Source organism: Portunus trituberculatus, chromosome 41, assembly GCF_017591435.1.
Source record: "Portunus trituberculatus isolate SZX2019 chromosome 41, ASM1759143v1, whole genome shotgun sequence".
Taxonomy (NCBI): domain Eukaryota; kingdom Metazoa; phylum Arthropoda; class Malacostraca; order Decapoda; family Portunidae; genus Portunus; species Portunus trituberculatus.
The window spans coordinates 26,278,434-26,300,727 of record NC_059295.1 but is presented as its reverse complement, the minus strand read 5'-3'; the positions used below and the strand labels follow the sequence as shown (position 1 = coordinate 26,300,727).

Sequence of the window (22,294 nt, the reverse complement as noted above, 5' to 3'; positions counted from 1 at the left end):
CTTATTTTCTTGCCTTACCTTCTTTTTCTTATCTGTTCTTGTTATTATTTCAGTATTTTTTTTAATTATACAATCTCTTCAGCCTTCTCTCCTTTCCTTTACTGCAACTTTATCTCTTTAACGCCTTAATTTCTTGTCTTCCCATGCTTTCACCGTATCTATTCTTGTTATTCCTCTAGTTTTTTTTTTTTAATTACAGTCTCCTTAGCTTTCTCTCCTTTTCTTTACTGTAATATCATCTACAATCTTAATTTCTTGTATTTGTATTTTCTCTTTTTATTCTATTCTATTTTTTCTTCTTTTAATTATTCATCGTCATCATCACCGTTACTTCCCTTCCTTTTCCTTCCCATTCACATTATCCTTCCTTCATAACCTTTCTCTTAATTCTTACCACACTTTCTCCTCCACATCTCCTTCCGTTCTACTTCCATGATCATATTTCCCTTCTTCGTATCCACCACCACTCACCACTACTACTATCATTCACCACTACCACCAATCCACCTCCTCCGCACCTTTCTTCAGCTATTGGCAAGGAACCTCTGAGTAGCACCAATCATACAACTACACGGGTCTAAAAGAAGTAACCCATCACCAGCTCCTTCCTTTCTTCACCTTTCATACCAAAGTAGGCAGGAGGAGAGCACGAAGAATAGGAGAGGCAGCAACAGAGAGGCTGGTTAGACGTGGTGGTGGGGACAAGGAGGAGGGATAAGGAGGGTATAAGAAGGTTGGTGGAAAGGAGGGCATAGAAAAACGTGAAATGATAAGGGGTAGGAATAAGGAGGATATGAGAAAGGAGGATGGTAAAAAGGGGGATAGAAAAATAGGAAAGAAAAGAAGGAAGGGTAAAGAGACATAAGAGAGAAAAATGTTTTGTTGAGAAGAAATGGGAGTTATTTTTAAAGAGAAGAGAGAGAGAGAGAGAGAGAGAGAGAGAGAGAGAGAGAGAGAGAGAGAGAGAGAGAGAGAGAGAGAGAGAGAGAGAGAGAGACCACTGCTATAAAAAAGAAAGACGAAAAAAATATATCGATGAGGGTCATAACAACAGCAATAACAACAACAACACCACCAATAATAATAATAATAATAATAATAATAATAATAACAAAAGAGAAAAAACAGAATAACTGGATGGGCAAGACAAACACAAGCGAAGTGAGAGAAATTGGTGAAAGAGACAAGACACAAGAGAGAAGAGGAAAGGAGGAGGAGGAGGAGGAGAAGGAGGAGGAGGAGGAGGAGGAGGAGGAGGAGGAGGAGAAAGAGGAAATAAAGCAAATACAGAAATAGTGCATGGTCAAATATCTGCAAAGGACACGAGAGAGAGAGAGAGAGAGAGAGAGAGAGAGAGAGAGAGAGAGAGAGAGAGAGAGAGAGAGAGAGAGAGAGAGAGAGAGAGAGAGAGAGAGAGAGAGAGAGAGAGAGAGAGAGAGAGAGAGAGAGAGAGAGAGAGAGAGAGAGAGAGAGAGAGAGAGAGAAATATGCTCGGAGGAAGGGAAAAATGATGAGATGGAAGACCACGATCAAAATGCAATGGAAGAGAGAAATGGAAAGGAAAAATGGAGGAAAAACATGGAGAGGAAAACATAACGCAACTCAATACACATAGAAGAGGAAGAGGAGGAGGAGGAGGAGGAGGAGGAGGAGGAGGAGGAGGAGGAGGAGGAGATGTGAATAGGAAAATAAAACTATACTAATGAACAAAAAATATGCGTGAGGGAATTTGAAAGAGAGAGAGAGAGAGAGAGAGAGAGAGAGAGAGAGAGAGAGAGAGAGAGAGAGAGAGAGAGAGAGAGAGAGAGAGAGAGAGAGAGAGAGAGAGAGAGAGAGAGAGAGAGAGAGAGAGAGAGAGAGAGAGAGAGAGAGAGAGAGAGAGTAAAATAAACAATACACGGGGAAAAGGAGAAAAAATATAGAAAAAAATTAAAAGTAATAGAAAAGATAAAAAGAAGAAAAATAACACGAAAAAAAGAAAGAGAAGAATGACAAAAAAAAAAGACAAGGAAAATAAATGAAAAGAAGCAGAATTAATGAAGAAACGACCTCAAATTATTAACACAGAAGCAAAAAAACACCATAAATTAACAAAAAAAAAAAAACGACTTACAAGAGAAACGATAACAAGAGAAAAAGAAAGAAATGAAAGAAAAGATAGCAATAAAAGAAAAAATAAATATGTGAACTAGAGAACAGAAAACTGAATGAAGGAAAGGAAAAATTCTCGATAAAAAGAGGACACAGAGGAAGAAGCAAAGAATATAGAGGGAAGATAAAGAAATAAAGGAAGAATTAAAGAGAGTAGGAGAAAGAATGAGAAATAAGAGGAAATAGAAGAGGAAGAAGCAAAGAATATAGAGGATAGATATAAGAAATAAAGGAAGAATGAGAGAAAGTTGGAGAGAATTAGAGATAGGAGGAAATAGAAGAGAAATAGCAAAGAATACAGAGGATAAGTGGGGTAATAAAAAGAGTTAGAGGAAGTAGGAGAGAGAATGAGAGAAAGGAGGAAATAGAAGAAAGAGGAAGTACAAATGATGAGAAAAGGGAATATGAGAAAGGGGGGAATGTGTGATATTTCAAGATTTAGCGGATTAGAGAGAGAGAGAGAGAGAGAGAGAGAGAGAGAGAGAGAGAGAGAGAGAGAGAGAGAGAGAGAGAGAGAGAGAGTTAACCCTACCTATTCCCCCAAAAAAACCCTAGAAATTCCTTGAAGGCGTCATTATTTCCCACTTTTTCCCCTTGTTTTTACTTCATTTTTTTTTCTCTTTCTCTTCAAGTTTTCCCCTCAGCATCGACCCTCCCTTACCTGCGTTACGGCTTGCCCTCTTCCTCTTTCCCCTTCCCTTTTACTTCCGTCTCCTCTCTCTCTCTCTCTCTCTCTCTCTCTCTCTCTCTCTCTTAAAACAATGGAAGGACATTTAACTAAACTCCTCCCAATTCTTCCTCATTTTTTCCTGTAAATTCTTCTCTTACCTTGATTTTCTTCCTCCAAACTTAATTGATTTGAATATTTATTAGTGCAGAGAGAAAAAGAAAGATATATTTTGCTAATTCGTCTTGTTACTGAGTTAATTGTTGTTGTTTTTGTAAAGTTAATGTATATATTTTTTGTGTTTTGTTTTTATTTATTTTTTTTTTTCTGCTGGGATATGTTTGTTTTGTAGTTTTGTTAATTGTTTGTCTTTTTATTTTCTCTTCTCTCTCTCTCTCTCTCTCTCTCTCTCTCTCTCTGTCCACATTTTTCTACACCATTCACAAAATATTCAATGCCACTCACTCAAATTCACAATTTTTCGTCCTCAAGCACACACACACACACACACACACACACACACACACACACACACACACACACACACACACACACACACACACACACACACACACACACAAACAGAACACTGAATATTCAAGGACGAAGAGAGGAAAAAAAAAAAAAACTGAACTTTGCACCAGAAACACAACCAACCAAGCAAACAGTTCCATCTCTCTCCTTCTCTCCACCCGAAACATTTCACAAAACACCGAAAAGAAGATACACATTATGAACACTACTCTTATCCTTTTTTCCCTTCAAGGACATGAAAGGGAGACCATCCAAGGGTAGAAAACAAACTTAGCTGATAAAGTCTCCTTGCGCAACGCCTATGAAATATAAATGAGGATAAGGGACAGAGCAGCGAGAGGAAACAGTGCTAGAAAGGAAAAATAACAGTGAAGAAAGCCCAGAAGAGACAAGAAGAGGGAAGAAAAAAGAGAGAGAGAGACAGTAGCACAGGAGGTATTGGAGATATAAATGAGGATGATGGACTGAGTAATGAGGTAGAGTTACTAGAGAAAGGGAGAGAAAAAGACCACTGTCACTGAAATAAAGGTGAGAGAGAGAGAGAGAGAGAGAGAGAGAGAGAGAGAGAGAGAGAGAGAGAGAGAGAGAGAGAGAGAGAGAGAGAGAGAGAGAGAGAGAGAGAGAGAGCAGCAAATAAAAAAATAAGAGATGGGTGGAAGGTAGGAAAAGGAAAGAGAGGAGAGGAGGTACAAGTAAAACAAAGGGAAAGAACGGAAGGAAGTTGCAAAAAAGTACCAAAATAGAAAGAAGGAAGGAAGGAAGTAAAAAAAAAAGAGAGAGAGAGAGAAGACAAAGTACAAGAAAAAGGGAGGTAAAAGAAAAAATAGGGCATAAAAATAAAGGAGCAAGATAGGACAGAAGTACACCAATTTAGTTCCCACGGCGATGTCTGGTCTTTGTTTTCCCCTCCTTGTCTGTCTAAGCAGGTGGAAAAACTGATTCATAAGCACACGAGACTTGCAGAATTTAAGCTTTATAGGCCTCGTACACACACTTCACACACTTCCTCTATTCATTAGCACACGAAACTTGGATAACTTAAGCTTTATAGGTCTGGTACACATATTTTCTCTATTCATTAGCACACGAGAGTTGCAGAATTTAAGCTTAATAGTCCTGGTACACATATTTCACACACTTCCTCTATTCATTAGCACACGAGACTTGGAGAATTTAAGCTTAATCGGTCTGGTACACATATTTTCTCTATTCATTAGCACACGAGAGTTGCAGAATTTAAGCTTAATAGTCCTGGTACACATATTTCACACACTTCCTCTATTCATTAGCACACGAGACTTGGAGAATTTAAGCTTAATCGGCCTGGTACACATGTTTCCTCTATTGAGATCTTCTTTCCTCTCCGTATTGTCTAGTTGCCAAAGGTAGAGAGGAAGGGAAGTCAAGAAAGGATGATGGGGAAAAAAAAAGGTTATTGTTGTTTTGATTGATTTGAAACGCTTACTATATATTTATGTGCCGCCACCTCTTCTTCTTTTTCTTCTTCTTCTTCTTCTTTTCTTCCTCTTCTTCTTCCTCCTCCTCCTTCTCATCAACAGAAGACAATGGACAGAAAAGATTGTTGTTGTGTTTTGATTGACTTGAAACGCTTACTATCTCTGTACCGCCACCTTCCTTCCTTCCTCCTCCTCCTCTTCTTCTTCCTCCTTCTCCTCCTCCTCCCTCTTTTTCTCTCTCCTTCGCTTCCTCCTCACATAACTTCCCACATTTTTTCTTGTAATTTTATCAGGTTCACGAAGACAATGAGAGGAAGAAACTCAAACTTCAAATGCTTCGTACTAAAACTCTCTTTTTTCTCTCTCCCTCCCATTGCTTACGTTCCCCGATCCTTTTTTATTCATTAAGACAAGGGAAAGAGAAAGGGAAGGTGGAGGACAGTGGGACATAATTAGAACATGTGATCATCTGCTGTTACATTCATCTTACACGTATTGTTTTCTTTCTTCCCTTCAGTAAATTTGTCCACGTGATGGTCCTCCACTTCTTCCTTCTCCTCCTCTTCTTCTTCCTCCCATTATCTTAACTTCCTCCCCATTGCTCTATTATATATCAGGCAATTGGAGTATTTTCCTCAAATTTATCAACCTTTCTTCTTTCATCTTGCTTCTACTGGTTTCACTTCAATCGATCCTTCTCACACCAAATCTAACAATATTTAACAAGGCTTTTTTCTTCCTCTCACCCCTATTACAATGACTCTGTTTCCTCTCTTTTCAATATTTCCCTCAAATTTATCAACTCTTTCTTCTTTCATCTTGCTTCTACTGCTCTCTCTTCAGTAGATTCTTCTCAAACCAAATCTAACAATAACTAACAAGGCTTTCTTCTTCCTCTCGTCCATATTACAATTACTGTTTCCTTTCTTTTCAATATTTCCCTCAAATTTATCAACTCATTCTTCTTCCATCTTACTTCTGCTGCTTTCTTTTCAATAGACTCTTCTCACACCAAATCTAATAATACCTAACAAGGCTTTCTTCTTCCTATCATCCCTACTCTGACCAACTCCCTTATGCAAGAGTTGACCAGTTCTCTCAGTCATTCATACCTTTCTCTGGTAAACCCTGGAACTCCCTACCTGCTTCTGTATTTCCATCTTAAATTCATTTAAGAGGGAGGTATCAATTTCTCCCTTCTCTTCTCCATTACGTTGTTTTCTCTTTTCACTACTCCTCCACGTCACTATCGCCACCACAACAACGTACCTTCGCCTTTCCCGCCCCGCCGCGATGCTGAAGCCAATAAAATATGCAACGATAGCCAAGACGAGGTGTCCTTTACTGTCACCTCCTTCGACCACTCCTTCAGGTTGAAGGAAGGAGATTAAGTAACTGTGGAATCTTTAAACATTGGATCTATTCTCTCTGTCTCTCTCTCTCTCTCTCTCTCTCTCTCTCTCTCTCTCTCTCTCTCTCTCTCTCTGTCGCAGGAAAAAGGATGTATATTGTAATGAAGGAGAGAAGCAAAGGTTTCAGAGAGAGAGAGAGAGAGAGAGAGAGAGAGAGAGAGAGAGAGAGAGAGAGAGAGAGAGAGAGAGAGAGAGAGAGAGAGAGAGAGAGAGAGAGAGAGAGAGAGAGAGAGAGAGAGACCACGCAAGCCTTTAATCGTCCAACCATGACAATACGCTCACACACACACACACACACACACACACACACACACACACACACACACACACACACACACACACACACACACATTGTCCTAATCAGCAACAACTTGACAGGTGGCAGGACAGGTAATTGCTAAGTAAAACAGTGCAAGAGAACTGTAGCAAGCAGCCAATTAATTGCTCCTGTTCCCTCATTGTTCGATTCGTGTTGCTACTCATGAACCATGAATATCTACCATCACTACTACTACTACTACTACTACTACTACTACTACTACTAATAATAATAATAATAATAATAATAATAATAATAATAATAATAATAATAATAATAATAATAATAATAATAATACCACTACTACTACTACTACTACTATTACTACTATTTTTATTATTATTATCACTACTTCTACTGCTACTACTATTACTAGGACTATGCTACTACCACTACTACTACTACTACTACTACTACTACTACTACTACTACTACTATTACTACTAATACTACCACTACTACTACTACTACTTCTATTACTACTAATACTACCACTATCACTATTACTATTACTACTACCACTATTACTACTACTATTACTACTACTACTACTACTACTACTACTACTACTACTACTACTACTACTACTACTACTACTACTAATACTACAACTGACTATGGCGAGCGGATTGCCTGGATATGACTCTCTCTCTCTCTCTCTCTCTCTCTCTCTCTCTCTCTCTCTCTCTCTCTCTCTCTCTCTCTCTCTCTCTCTCTCTCTCTCTCTCTCTCTCTCTCTCTCTTACCTTCTGTCCGTTTCCAATAAAAGGATTAAAAAAAACGAAAGAAAGAAAATACAGGATGAAAGGAAATATGAACTAGCAAGTGGAGGAGGAGGAGGAGGAGGAGGAGGAGGAGGAGGAGGAGGAGGAGGAGGAGGAGGAGGAGGAGGAGGAGGAGGAGGAGTGATTTATAGCATGGATAGAGGAAGATTGACTGAATTTGTGAGAGAGAGAGAGACATATTATGAAGCGAGAGATTCAAGTGGAGGAAGATGAGAGAAGGAAGAGAAAGAGGGAGAGGATGAGGAGAGAGATGGAGGAAGGAAGGAAAGGAGGAAGACGTAAAAATAGGAAGAGGAAGAAGAGAAAGGAGGGATGTATCTGAGAGTCATGGAGGAGGAAGAGGAGAGTTATGTGAATGTCTCAAGAGGATTACCAAGAGAGAATGAGGAGGAGGAGGAGGAAGAGGAGGAATAGAGGAGGAGGAGGAGGAGGAGGTTATTGCTGTGGTTCGCTATAATTAGTTAAGGGACACGTGTCTCTCAAAAAATCCAACCAAAAATATTGACGGAAAGAAGACAAATAAAAAAATATTACCTTCCAACATAGGATAAACAAACATTCTCTCTCTCTCTCTCTCTCTCTCTCTCTCTCTCTCTCTCTCTCTCTCTCTCTCTCTCTCTCTCTCTCCTTTGTCTACTTGGCTTAACTAATTAAACTATAGAAATTAAATTATACGGGCATATAAAATGGTTATTCTCTCTATTTGATTTAAAGAGGAGGAGGAGGAGGAGGAGGAGGAGGAGGAGGAGGAGGAGGAGGAGGAGGAGGAGGAGGAGGAGGAGGAGAAAGTCTTGAAAGTTAACCACAAAATCAACACAGTCTACCCTTAAAAGAAGTACAGAAGAAAACGAAAACGAAAAAAAAATACTCGGGGAAAAAATATGAAGGAATGAGTTTGTCTGACCGCCCAAACACCACAAAACACAGACACACATACGCACACACACACAATTGGATAAGTGTAGATGTGGAGACGTTGCCACACGAGCGTAAAGCCCAGGCCCTGCAAAACTACAACCAGATAAATACAACTAGGTAAATAAATACACACAGGTACGTATTCAGAAACGCTTTGCTCTCTCACCACGACTATTTTCCAAGGCCACAGAGATAACTAGCGGGTTTTCAAGTGTTTTCCTCCAATTAATAACACAAAAATCTTGTCACTGCCTCTGGAACCGTAAAAAATGTCAAAAATTCGTGTAAATTCAAATAAAGGCTTGTGAAATAGTGGAGTGAAGAGCAGAAGTGTTTGAGAATACCAGTCACACACATTGAGCTCTGAGGTAGTGGTCTTTAACAGGTCCAGTAACATGTAGTAACGTGTGTCTTATACTAAACACCGGCGTGGTTGACGTGGGTGACTTTACCAAATCCAACAAAAAATTACAATAAAAGAAAGATCTACTGAGGTGCCGGGCCAGTACAAAGAGAAAAGCGTCAGCCAAAGCTAGAAGATATACTGCATGAATGAATGAATGCACTTAGATACTACGTGTGTGTGTGTGTGTGTGTGTGTGTGTGTGTGTGTGTGTGTGTGTGTGTGTGTGTGTGTGTGTGTGTGTGTGTGTGTGTGTGTGTGTGTGTGTGTGTGTGTGTGTGTGTGTGTGTGTGTGTGTGTGTGTGTGTGTGTGTGTTCATTTATCCCCTTTAGTACCACGACGCGTTTCCATATTCATTCTCCTTACTATTTGGTGATTTTATACAGCTTCAGAAACTCATGTGGTGGATTAAAAAAGCGAGGACTGTGGCCATTAATCCTCTGACCTCCACAGACCCTTCCAAATATAAAGAAAATGGTCTAATCATTCATAAATCTCAAAGTAAAAATGAGTCCCAGTACTGAAGGGGTTAATGCATATACAAGTGAGGTTATTTGTATTGAACGATCTATATATCCTTATAATTCCCTCTTTCCCTACCCGCGTTTGTCCCTCTCACGTGATTCCTCCTCCTCCCCCTACAGGATGTCCATGCAGATGCGAGTTGTTGTAGCGGTGGCGGTCGTTGTGGTGGTGCTGGCGCTGCTCAGTTCCCCCGTCAGCGCCGGCTACAGGAAGCCACCATTCAACGGATCCATCTTCGGCAAACGTTCTGGCGCTGATGCTGGTACGTGGCCTTCTCCTTCTCCTCCTTCTCTTTCTCCTTCTCATGCTCTTCTTCTTATTTTTCTTACTCTTATTTTTTTTCTTCTACTTCTTATCATTATCGTTCTTATTATTATTCTTATTCTTATTTTCTTCTTTTTTCTTTCTTCTTTTCTTCTTCTTCTTCTTCTTATTCTTATTATTATTATTTCCATATCCATTCTGCTTACTATTTGGTGATTTTACACAGCTTCAGAAACTTATGTGGGGGATTAGAATAGTGAGGACTCTGGCCGTTAATCTTCTGACCTCCATAGACCCTTCATAATGCCAATAAAATGGTCTAATCGTACACAAATCTCAAGGTAAAAAATGTGTCCCAGTAAAGAAGGGGTTATAAGGAGTATTGCGTATTTCCATCTACACGACGCACACCAGGAAAATAAATAATCAAATGAGTTACTAAGAAAAGGACAAGTATTCATGTAACTCCACTTGTGATATCAATAGTCACCCCTTTTTGACGTACATCTTTACATGTATATATTCACTTGCTGCTAATTGCCACCCTTCATTCAATACCATCTTGTAACGACTCCCAAGATAGGTCACTCACTCCCTCTCTCATTACCTTCGCTTCCTTTATATATTTCCTTTTCTTTTCTTCTCTTTTCGCTTCGAGTCTAATACGGAGAAGATATCAATACGGAGCTACACGTGTATTCACCTTCAGCTAACCTTCCAATAATTTTTCCTCGCTCCCACGTCCTCCTAATTAATTATACTGGTTCTCCTCCTAGTCATCTTCGCCCTCCTCCTCCTCCTCCTCCTCCTCCTCCTCCTCGACCATAGTTCTTTTCCTCATTAATATTTCATCTTTACGACACATATGATCTTCCTGTCATCCTTTTGTTAGTGTTTTCTTTTCTATCTATTTTTCTACGGATGAGCGAGGCAAAGCAAAAGGAGAGAAAATCAAGAAAAGAAAATGAAAGGTGGATAGGGAAGATGGTACAAGAGAAACTAAGAAAGAGGAACGGGGTCACACACACTCACACACACACACACACACACACACACACACACACACACACACACACACACACACACACACACACACACACACACACACACACACTGACGGAAGGATAAAAGGAGGAAAAACATCCCCATCCCATTTTTTTTATATATAAGGAGGAAGGAAAACGACGCCGATCATTATCAAATTTCTATACAGCATTTAAGGATCACTTTCTGCTGAGATTGAAAACTATTACGGTGATTTTTCTTCTTACATCGCTGGAGATAGGAAGCTACGTGTCTCTCTCCCTCTCTCTCTTCCTTTACCGTCGCCTTCCTGATGAGACTTCGATATCGCGCCCTGATTGGATACACTGAGACAATAAGATAGGCTGGAAGGAAGGGTGGAGGTGCGGCGAAGGGTGAGGGTAACGAGATAAATTGCCGTCTGATTAACTAAAACTGGATATACCATTAACGAGGTTTTCGCCCATGTTCTGAAACGCTTTGCTCTCTTACCATTACCACTTTCCAAAGGCTCTAGTTGAAGGTACTCATGGTTTTAGGGGTGGTTTCATTTTTATGGTTCTGGAGATAGATTGGCTGTATTTCTAGCTTACGAAAAAAAAAAAGAGAAACTGTCTTGAGATGATCAGCAGTTTTTCAAGAGTGTTTCTGCAATTGATAATTTAGAAATTTTGTTCTATCTCTAAAACTATATAAACTTTCTTAAAATAGTTCTGCTCTCTCACCACAAGTTTTTCCAAGGCCACAGAGATGATTAGCGGGGCTTTCAAGAGTATTTCTCCAGTTAATAATGTAGAAATCTTGCCACTGCCTCTAGAACCATAAAAACACCTTAAAAACTCGTGTAAATTCAAATAAAGCCTTCTGAAACAGTGGAGGTGAAGCACAGAAGTGTTTAAAAATAGAAACCAAAGACGGACAGAATGTGGTGACAGGTGATGACAAGAGATGATGGCAGGTGATAATGGGAGGTGAGTTGCTGGACACGAGGAGTAATGAGGTCAGGGGAGTGGAGCGGGATGGTTATAGACGAATGGATGAGATGAGGGGAGGCGGAGCGAGGCTGTGAAAGCATTGACGACTCAAAGCACACGTGTATTAGCGAACGGAAAACGTCATAAATAAGTGTGACTATGAGTGTTTTGTAACTCATGGGTGACTCAGAGGGAGAGAAAAAGAATATACAGATAAGGACTATGAAAATCCATTAGAAAAATAAACACTTTAGCTTGAAAATTAATAAGGAACAAAGGATAAATATGCAAGAAATAAGAAGAGGAATAATTTATATAAAACTTTCCACATTTCTAAAAAAATATAATAATAATAAGAGTTAGGGATCATTAAATATATTACATAGCAAACTTAGTCCTTTCAGTACCATGACGGGTTTTCATATTCCTTCTGCTTACTATTTGGTGATTTTATACAGCTGCAAGAACTTACGTGGTTTCAAAAATAATAAAGACTGGCTATTCATCTTCTGACCTCCATAGACTCTTCCCAGTGTCAATAAAACCGTCTACTTACACCCAGAACTCAAAAGCGTCAAACTACTGAAGGCGCTAAACCTGAAGTAGCTTAACCTAACCAAAGCCGCCGTGGTACAGTGGAACCATGCTTGCTTTGGGCTCCGAGGGGTCACCAAGCACACGGGTTCGAATCCTGTCCATGGTCCGAGTGTAGGTTAAATTTCTTCACTCGAGGCAACGGTTTCCTAGCGGGTGGGTTTTGAGATAGAAAGTACCACAAAAAATACCCCCTTTAGCCGATAAATTCCCGTAAAAGGCCTACATGATATAAATAAATAAAAAAACCCTAACCACTTCAACTTTACTTAACCTAACCATAGTAAGCTTAAACCATGTCAACCTTACCTAACATGACCTAAATCAACACATGAGAAAATTAGGCTAACAACCAAACCCTTCTCTCCGTGAGCTGATAATTAGAAGCATTAACTACTCAGCTTAATTACAGGTGTAGAGAGTTACCTAGTCAGGCACGACCGCGCTCTGCCATCAAACTATTATAAACTCCTTAACGGCTTCATCACTTCAACCCTTCCTTGCATCCATTACCCAGACTCCTCGTGCTCCTCCTATTTTTCATCCTTCTCTTCCTCATCCTCCTTTTTTTTCCTCAGCGTCCATTTTCCTTCTAATACTTTACTTCCTCGTCGGTTTTCTAATATTACTCCTCTTCCTCCTCCTCCTCTTTCTCATTTTTCTTTTCACCAAACTACTCCCTACACAAAATCTGGCCCTCCCACTCACCTTATTTTCACCCACTGAGTAACCAAGCATCTACTCTTTCTGTCCCACCCACTCACCCACTCACCCACTCACACACGCCTCAAGCACCCACTTCCCAGCCACCTCATCTCCCCGCCTGACCCACTGGCCCACCCGTCAGGAAAAAGCAATTACAAAAGAACCATTTCATCACTATAAAACTGCCTCTAAACTGTAGTTATCGCTTCCTCTCTCTCTCTCTCTCTCTCTCTCTCTCTCTCTCTCTCTCTCTCTCTCTCTCTCTCTCTCTTGATCTTTATTTTCTTCTTTTTATATATTTTGTTCTTTTTTCACCTCCTCTAACGTTCCTCATCCTTCTTCTTCTCTTAATCTCCTTCTCCCTCCTCTTCTTCCTTCTTACGCATCCTTCTCTTTCTCCCCTTCCTCATACAATTTCATGTAATGTCATAATCATCATAATAATTCTCTCTCCTCTTCCTCCTCCTCCTCCTCCTCCTCCTCCTCCTCCTCCTCCTCCTCCTCCTCCTCCTCCTCCTCCTCCTCCTCCTCCTCCTCCTTCTCATCTTCTTCCTCCTCCATCATCATCAGTATCATAACAATCATCATAAGCATCACCACCACCACCACCACCACCACCACCACCACCACCACCACAAACATTCATTCTAACCTTTGCCTAACCTTTTACCATCATCATCACCCCCACTGGTATTAACACACACACACACACACACACACACACACACACACACACACACACACACACACACACACACACACACACACACACACACACATTTAATTACCAACTGCGTGGGAACGAAATGCAAAATTATTAAAAGCACAGATAGAAAAAATATATATATGTTCTCATGTTTGTTATAGCTTTCTTCACACATACTGCCTAATTTTTGTGACACATGTTGCTGTTTCTCAAGCCCCGGTCTTTGCAATATACGTTTCTCTTATCAGGAAAACTAGCAGAATTAAAATAGGTTGATGACTTAGCAAGAGCGAATTCTTAAACCTCGGAGTAAATTGCCACATAATTGGTAAACGAAAAAGCAACAACACACGCATAGTACTGGAAATATTGTTTGGCTACATACACAAGCTTGAAAAGGACAAGAAATTCAGAACATTCACAAGCTTGAAAAGGATAAGAAAATCAGTAAACAAGCTTGAAAAGGACAAGAAATTCAGAACATACACAAGCTTGAAAAGGACAATATATTCAGAACATTCACAAGCTTGAAAGGACAAGAAATTAAGAACATACACAAGCTTGAAAAGGACAAGAAATTAAGAACATACACAAGCTTGAAAGGACACGAAATTAAGAACATACACAAGCTTGAAAAGGACAAACATTTAAGAACATACACAAGCTTGAAAAGGACAAGAAATTCAGAACATTCACAAGCTTGAAAGGACACGAAATTAAGAACACACACAAGCTTGAAAAGGACAAGAAATTCAAAACATACACAAGCTTGAAAAGGACAAGATATTCAGAACATACACAAGCTTGAAAGGACAAGAAATTCAAAACATACACAAGCTTGAAAAGGACAAGAAATTCAAAACATACACAAGCTTGAAAGGACAAGAAATTAAGAACATACACAAGCTTGAAAAGGACAAAAATTTAAGAACATACACAAGCTTGAAAGGACAAGAAATTCAGAACATTCACAAGCTTGAAAAAGGACAAGAAATTAAGAACATACACAAGCTTGAAAGGACAAGAAATTAAGAACATACACAAGCTTGAAAGGACAAGAAATTCAAAACGTACACAAACTTGAAAAGGATAAGAAATTAAGAACATACACAAGCTTGAAAGGACAAGAAATTAAGAACATACACAAGCTTGAAAGGACAAGAAATTAAGAACATACACAAGCTTGAAAGGACAAGAAATTCAAAACATACACAAACTTGAAAAGGATAAGAAATTAAGAACATACACAAGCTTGAAAGGACAAGAAATTAAGAACATACACAAGCTTGAAAAGGACAAAAATTTAAGAATATACACAAGCTTGAAAAGGAAAAAAATTTAAGAACATACACAAGCTTGAAAGGACAAGAAATTCAGAACATTCACAAGCTTGAAAAAGGACAAGAAATTAAGAACATACACAAGCTTGAAAGGACAAGAAATTAAGAACATACACAAGCTTGAAAAGGATAAGAAATTCAAAACATACACAAGCTTGAAAGGACACGAAATTAAGAACATACACAAGCTTGAAAAGGACAAAAATTTAAGAACATACACAAGCTTGAAAAGGACAAAAATTTAAGAATATACACAAGCTTGAAAAGAACAAAAATCTAAGAACATACACAAGCTTGAAAAGGACAAAAATTTAAGAACATACACAAGCTTGAAAAGGACAAGAAATTAAGAACATACACAAGAAATTAAGACCTGCAAGCTGGAAAAGAACATGAATTTTAGAATATATACAAGCTTGAAAAGGACAAAAATTTCAGAACATACAAAGCTTGAGAAGGACAAGAAATTAAGACCTTCAAGCTGAAAAAAACAAGAAATTAAGAACATACACAAGCTTGAAAATGAACAAGAATTTCAGAACATACACAAGCTTGAAAAGGACAAAATTTAAGACCTGGAAGCTGAAATCATTAAAGAAGCGAACAGAAGAAGAGCTTAAGAGGAAACGACACCTACTGGAGGAGCTCATAAAGGAACTTAGAAATAAAATGCAGTTTGAATATGTAGCGAAAATAATTTGGAGATAAAAAAAACCAACTGGAATTAAATTAATATGCCTTTCGTTACATTTTTCTTTTATAACAAACAATTCTCTCAAATATACTTAACCCCTTCAGTACTGAGACACATTTTTACCTTGACATTTGTGTACAATTAGACCAGTTTGAATATATAACGAAAATAATTTAACGATACAAAAAAATTGGAATTAAATGTACATGCCTTTCGTTATCTTTTTCTTTTATAACAAACAATTCTCTCAAATATACTTAACCCCTTCAGTACTGAGACACATTTTTACCTTGAGATTTGTGTACGATTAGACCATTTTTATTGACATTAGGAAGGGTCTATGGAGGTCAGAAGATTAATGGCTAGAGCCTTCACTATTTCAATCCCAACATATGTTTCTGAAGCTTTCCAAAAACACCAAAATAGTAACCAGAGTGAATATGAAAACGCGTGGCCATACATTTTAATTAAGGCATTACAAAACATTCAACATTTTTTTTAATCTCTTTCAAAATAAATGTATACAAAAAGAGAGTTGAATGTAATGGTTAATAACGAATATGGAGAAGAAAAAAGGGGAAGGAAAGAAAATAAAGGAATAATATAAGAGGCAATCCAATCAAATATCAAGAGAGAAATATAGAAATAAACCAATAAAAGGGAAATTGTTAGTAAGAATTTATAGCCTCTCTCTCTCTCTCTCTCTCTCTCTCTCTCTCTCTCTCTCTCTCACACACACAAAAAAAAAAATAAATACATAGATAAAAACTAAAACAAAAATGAAAAACTAAATGCAAAAAACCAGGGAAAAAGGGGACATGTAAATAGAGAGGTCCAAATTAAAGCACGGTAAACGCAGAGGCAGAAAATGATCATTGCTGGCTTCCAAACAGTCACGTGTATGGTGTCGCACTAATGGGAGAGAATGAATGTAAACCTTTAACAAATATATAGAAAAGGTTGTTGTAATATATATATATATATATATATATATATATATATATATATATATATATATATATATATATATATTATGCACAACGTTTTCTCTGTCTGTCTGTGTTTGTCTGTCAGTTTGTGTCTCTCTGTCTCTGTATATTTCTATCTCTCTCTCTCTCTCTTAAAAATATACATGAAAGGTTGTTGTAATATATAATACACAACGTTTTCTCTGTCTCTCTCTCTCTCTCTCTCTCTCTCTCTCTCTCTCTCTCTCTCTCTCTCTCTCTCTCTGTGTGTGTGTGTGTGTGTGTGTGTGTGTGTGTGTGTGTGTTAACCTTTCAAGCAAGCACACACACACACACACACACACACACACACACACACACACACACACACACACACACACACACACACACACTTCTAAGTGAGTATAATTTACCACACAAAACAAGACAAAAACACCTGTGAAACACATACTCTTATCAATTTCCTCCTCCTCCTCCTCCCCAGACCTACACACGCTTATCTAATCTCTCTCCCCAAAACAAACTTACGAGGTTATAAAGAGAGGAGGAGGAGAGAGAGAGAGAGAGAGAGAGAGAGAGAGAGAGAGAGAGAGAGAGAGAGAGAGAGAGAGAGAGAGAGAGAGAGAGAGAGAGAGAGAGAGAGAGAGAGAGAGAGAGAGTTTTAGGTGGTGTACAGTTATTAATTACTCGATGTAACACTTGCATTACAACAGATTAGGAGGTATTTTCAACTAAAAAGGTAGAGAGAGAGAGAGAGAGAGAGAGAGAGAGAGAGAGAGAGAGAGAGAGAGAGAGAGAGAGAGAGAGAGAGAGAGAGAGAAAGGTATGGAAAGGAAGGAGTAAAGGAAGGAATGAGAGAGAGAGAAAGGGATAAGAAGGGAGATGGAGGAGGAGGAGTAGAAGGAAGAGAAAGAAAATATAAGGACAGAAGGAGGGGAGGAAAAGAGAGAGAAAAGAGGAAAGGAAACAAAAACAGATAACAACAAAATAAAATGAAGAAAAGGAAAAATGGAAGAAGGAAAGAAGGAAAGGAGGAGGAAAAGGAAAGAAAAGGCGAAAAGAGGAGGAGGAGGAGGAGGAGGAGGAGGAGGAGGAGGAGGAGGAGGAGGAGGAGGAGGAGGAGGAGGAGGAGGAGGAGGAGAGAGGTAGAGGTTTTAGTTATTTCGCAGGAACAAACCATTTCATGCACGCCATTCATTCTCTGCGATGGATTAACTGTCCACACACACACACACACACACACACACACACACACACACACACACACACACAGCAGGGTCTATTTCCCAACCAAATATCTCTCTCTCTCTCTCTCTCTCTCTCTCTCTCTCTCTCTCTCTCTGATACTGATCGCCCTAAACTTCACCTAACATCGACAAGAACAATTATACACCAAACTTCGCTCGCAATCTCAGCAACCACGTCTCCATTTGTCCAAGAGATAAATGTTATGGTGGTGGTGGTGGTGGTGGTGAAACAAAGATAGGAGGGTGTACTGATAAGACGACGCACACACACACACACACACACACACACACACACACACACACACACACACACACACACACACACACACACACACAGAAGCTGCGCATATAATGGTCTTCTTGAGCTCTAGAAAACATTAGTAACTTAGAATGGAGTAAAGAAAAGGATATTACACTACTACTATTACTATTATTATGACTACTATTACTACTACTACTACTACTACTACTACTACTACTACTACTACTAATACTAATACTAATAATACTAATAATAATAATAATAATAATAATACTATAATAAGCATCAGGAAGAGCAATCATATCAACCAAGAATACAATCAACACACACACACACACACACACACACACACACACACACACACACACACACACACACACAACAAGAGCTCACCAGTCCTACCTTTAACTCAACGCCGTGTCCTTGCCTTGCAGTGTACGAGCCCGGCAAGTCCCAGGCCCTGGCGTCCGTGTGCCAGGTGGCTCTCGAGGCATGCACCCTCTGGTTCCCTGGAGCCGAGAAGAAATGAACCACTCAGGTGAGGCACGCACAGCACAGAAACAGGAGGGAGGGAGGGTAGGGAACTGAATATTGAAACTCGTAGGCATTGTTGGTGTTAAAAGGAGTGAGAAAATGGTGAAAGTAAGGTAAGGAAAATGGTAAGTACTGAAACTGAGGAATCACTCAATACTGAAAGTCGACAAAGGACAGGTGGAAGGATGGTCTGGAACTGAATCTTGAAACTCGTAGGCATCGTAGGATTTGAAAGGAGTGAGAAAATGGTGAAAGTAACAATGGTAGGGAAGATAGTAAGTACTGCAAAGTGAGGGAAGGCTACTGAATCACAGAAACAGGTAGGGAAGCTAGAGTACTGAATAACGAAACTAGTAGGTATTGTAGGTTAAAGGAAGTGAGAGATGGTAAAAATAACAATGGTGAGGAAAATAGTAAGTACTGAAGAATGAGGACCAGGGTGCTGAATATTGAAACTCTATAAAGGACAAGTGGAAGGAGGTTAGAGTACTGAATCTTGAAACTAATAGGCATTGTAGGTGCTAAAAGGAATGAGAAAATGGTGAAATTAACAATGGTAAGAAAGATAGGAAGTTCTGAAGAGTGAGGAAAGAATATTGAATCACAGAAGCAAGTGAAAGGAAGGTAGAGTACTGGATATTGCTACTAGTAAGCATTGTGTGTTAACCCCTTCAGTACCAGGACACGTTTCCATATTTTTTCTACTTACTATGTGGTGATTTTATTCATCTTCAGAAACTTACGAGGGGATTAAACTAGTAAAGACTCTAGCCATTAATCTTCTGACCTCCATAGACCGTTCCTAATGTAAATAAAATCGTCTAATCACACCCAAAACTCAAGGTAAAAAGGCGTCCCAGTACTGAAGGGATTAAAAGGAGTGAGAAAATGGTGACAGTAACATGATGATAAGGATGGCGAGTACTGAAGAGCGAAAAATGACTCATAGGGGCAAGGTAAGGAGAAAGAGCAGTGTTCAATAAGGCAATGGAAGGAACATGAAGGAGTAGTGAGATGTGAGAGCAGTAAGGAAGACGGATTAATAAAACAGATCCTGCTGAAGATTGAGAGGGAAGGACTAAAGCAGGGACAAGTTAGGAATGGAGGAAAGCATAATAAAGGTTGGAATGAAAGACGTGAAAGGAGAGAGGCGAAGGTTAGAGAAAGGAATAGAAGTGCTGGAGATAAAACGAAGAGTGGAAGAGGGAGAAACGAAGTGACATAAGGATGATATTGGATGAAAGGAAATGAATAAGAGAGTAAATGAAAGAATAAAGTGAAGTAAATGGGAAAGAGGGAGAAGCGATGGTGAGAAGAGTAAATTAAGGTGCAGAGGTGATAAGAGACACTGAGAAAGGAGAGAGGAAAGGAAGATTCAATGCAAAATGAGGAAGATAGAGAATAGAGAAGGTAGAAATGGGAGGAGAAGGAATATGGAAAAAAAAAAATGAAGCAATAAGGTCAGTCAGTAAGTCTCTCTCTCTCTCTCTCTCTCTCTCTCTCTCTCTCTCTCTCTCTCTCTCTCTCTCTACTCATTTTCTCTTATATTTTGCTGATTTCCCTCCGTTTCCTTCTCCTATCTTACACTTCTCTATTCTATCCCTCTTCCCTATTCTACTATTCTTCCCTATTCTACTCTCCACTCCTCTCTATTTCAGTCCACACGTTTCCATTCTACTCTTCTCCTCTTTTCTCTTCCCTTTACCCCTCTATTCTACTCTTCCATCTTTCTCTTTCAAGTCAGCAAAAATTTTTCCGTCGGTCCTTCCATACACACACAGACACACACACACTCTCCCTGTCCAGTCACTCACACACTAATCTTGTTACCTCACACGACACCACTTTGAATCTACCTCCCTCTGCACCTTTACTCCTGAACGCAAAGGCACAGGTGTATCCCCGCATCAATCTAGCAAGACAGGTAGATGTTTGTGTACGTATGGGTATTTATTAGTCATGGAGAGTGTACAGGGTAGGTAGATATTCGTGTTATGAAGGTGAGTACGATTGGTTTATTAGTAAGGAATGGTACTGTATAAGATATGGATGTGGTAAGGAAGGGTATTGTATAGTGATGTGTGTGGGAGAGGGAGGGAGGGAGGGAGGAATGTAAGTTATTGTAGTAGTGTCTGTGTTTGGTAATAATGATGATGATGATGATAGTAGTAGTAGTAGTAGTAGTAGTAGTAGTAGTAGTAGTAGTAGTAGTAGTAGTAGTAGTAGTAGTAGTAGTAGTAGTAGTAGTAGTAGTAGTAGTAGTAGTAGTAGTAGTAGTAGTAGTAGTAGTAGTAGTAGAAGCAACAAGAACAAAATCATCAATAACATCTCTTTTCTTTCACACACAGGTGGCAAAACTAAACCTACGGAGAGAGAGAGAAAAGGAAGACAAGAAGGAGGAGGAGGAGAAAGAGCAACAGCAGCAACACCACCACTTCATCTAACTCCCATCCACTGACCTTCCTAGCGCCATGACCCTCGGAGGCAACGCAACACCGCCACCACCACCAAGAGAGCAACACCTGGACACCCACCAATACCACCACCACCACCGATATATAGAGAAAAAAAACGAAAGGAAATAAGGAAATGGGCTTAAATAATCTTCTCGTCCCTCGCTCCCTAAATGTAGCGTTCATGTGTTTAATTTTTTGGTTTTGTTTGCTCGAGGGAGTGAGGGAGTGAAGGAGTGAGGGTTGGTGTGGTTAATTAACTATTTGATTTGAGATTAGTTTGTGTTGCATGTGTTGGTTTTCCTTCCGCGGGTCATGCGTTCGTTCTCTTTAATTAATTAGCAAGTGTCAGTTTGTCTAGATAAAGATATAAAAGAAAAAGTGTTAGCAGATTAATTCATCTTTTTTTTACGTTATTTTTTTGTTCTTTTTTTTTTATTGTTTTTTTTTTTTATATTCTTTTAATTTATGATAGCTTTTACTGATGTGTCACTTTTAACTTCATACTTTTTCCTGTCCTGTTTCACTTCTCTCACACACTCTCTCTCTCTCTCTCTCTCTCTGGAATTATGCATCAGATTATCCTCATTCCAAGTCACTGTACAGTATTGGCACTCTCAAATGGCAGTCTTTCCTCTTTCATGCATTGGCAGACAGTGACGAGAGGATAATGGCGAGGATATGCTTTTTTGTTCACTAGTCCATAAATTGTAACTTCATATCAAGGCAATGTTTTTTTGTTCAATAGTCCATAAATTGTAACTTCGTATCTGTCACTATGGCTTTCTAAATTTTCCATTGCTTCTCCTACTCTTTGTTTTAATTGATATTTTTTCTGGTTTCATTATTTTCTAATCTTTATTTCTCAAGATCTTTCTCTTTGTCTTCTTATCTTCTTATTTCTTTTCATTTCCTCCTCCTCCTCCTCTTCTTCTTTTCTCCTCCTCCTCATTATCATCCTCATCCTTCTCTTCCTCCTCAGTTATTTTTCTCCTCATTTCATAATTTTCTAATCCTCATTTCTCATTCATTTTTCTCTTTGTCTTCTCCTCCTCCTCCTCCTCCTCCCAGTGACAATTAAGTCCACCTTCTTGAGTTACTGTTAGGACTCTCTGTGTGTCCCCGTGTGGAGTTAAAAGTCCTTTGTGCCGGTGGTCGCTGCTGCTCGCCTTTCCCGGAACATATTGGTTATAATAATAATAATAATAATAATAATAATAATAATAATAATAATGATAATGATAATGATAATGCTACATCCCTTTTCTCCCTCCTTGGTCCTCCATACATGCATATCAATTGAAAGGAAGGTCAAAAAAATAAACCCATGAAGAGGATTACTCGTGTCATTAATTACC

At 39.1% G+C, this 22,294-nt stretch overlaps 1 protein-coding gene and 1 long non-coding RNA gene across 2 annotated transcripts in view; one reads left to right on the top strand and one right to left on the bottom strand.

Annotated features, from left to right (window-relative positions):
- Positions 1 to 20,863, top strand: part of LOC123516616 (FMRFamide-related neuropeptides-like) — an 83,638-nt gene extending 62,775 nt beyond the window's left edge. The window contains exons 2-4 of the mRNA XM_045276176.1: positions 9,292 to 9,434; positions 18,384 to 18,487; positions 20,832 to 20,863. Of these exons, the coding sequence (XP_045132111.1) occupies positions 9,293 to 9,434; positions 18,384 to 18,478 (237 nt within the window). The 5' untranslated portion in view covers position 9,292 and the 3' untranslated portion in view covers positions 18,479 to 18,487; positions 20,832 to 20,863. The remainder of the gene's footprint in view (positions 1 to 9,291; positions 9,435 to 18,383; positions 18,488 to 20,831) is intronic.
- Positions 7,899 to 21,614, bottom strand: LOC123516617. Its single transcript, XR_006678256.1, has 2 exons — positions 21,477 to 21,614; positions 7,899 to 7,952 (listed from the first exon to the last, which is right to left on the bottom strand). It is a non-coding gene; the product is annotated as an uncharacterized LOC123516617 (long non-coding RNA).
- Positions 21,615 to 22,294: the final 680 nt, after the last annotated feature.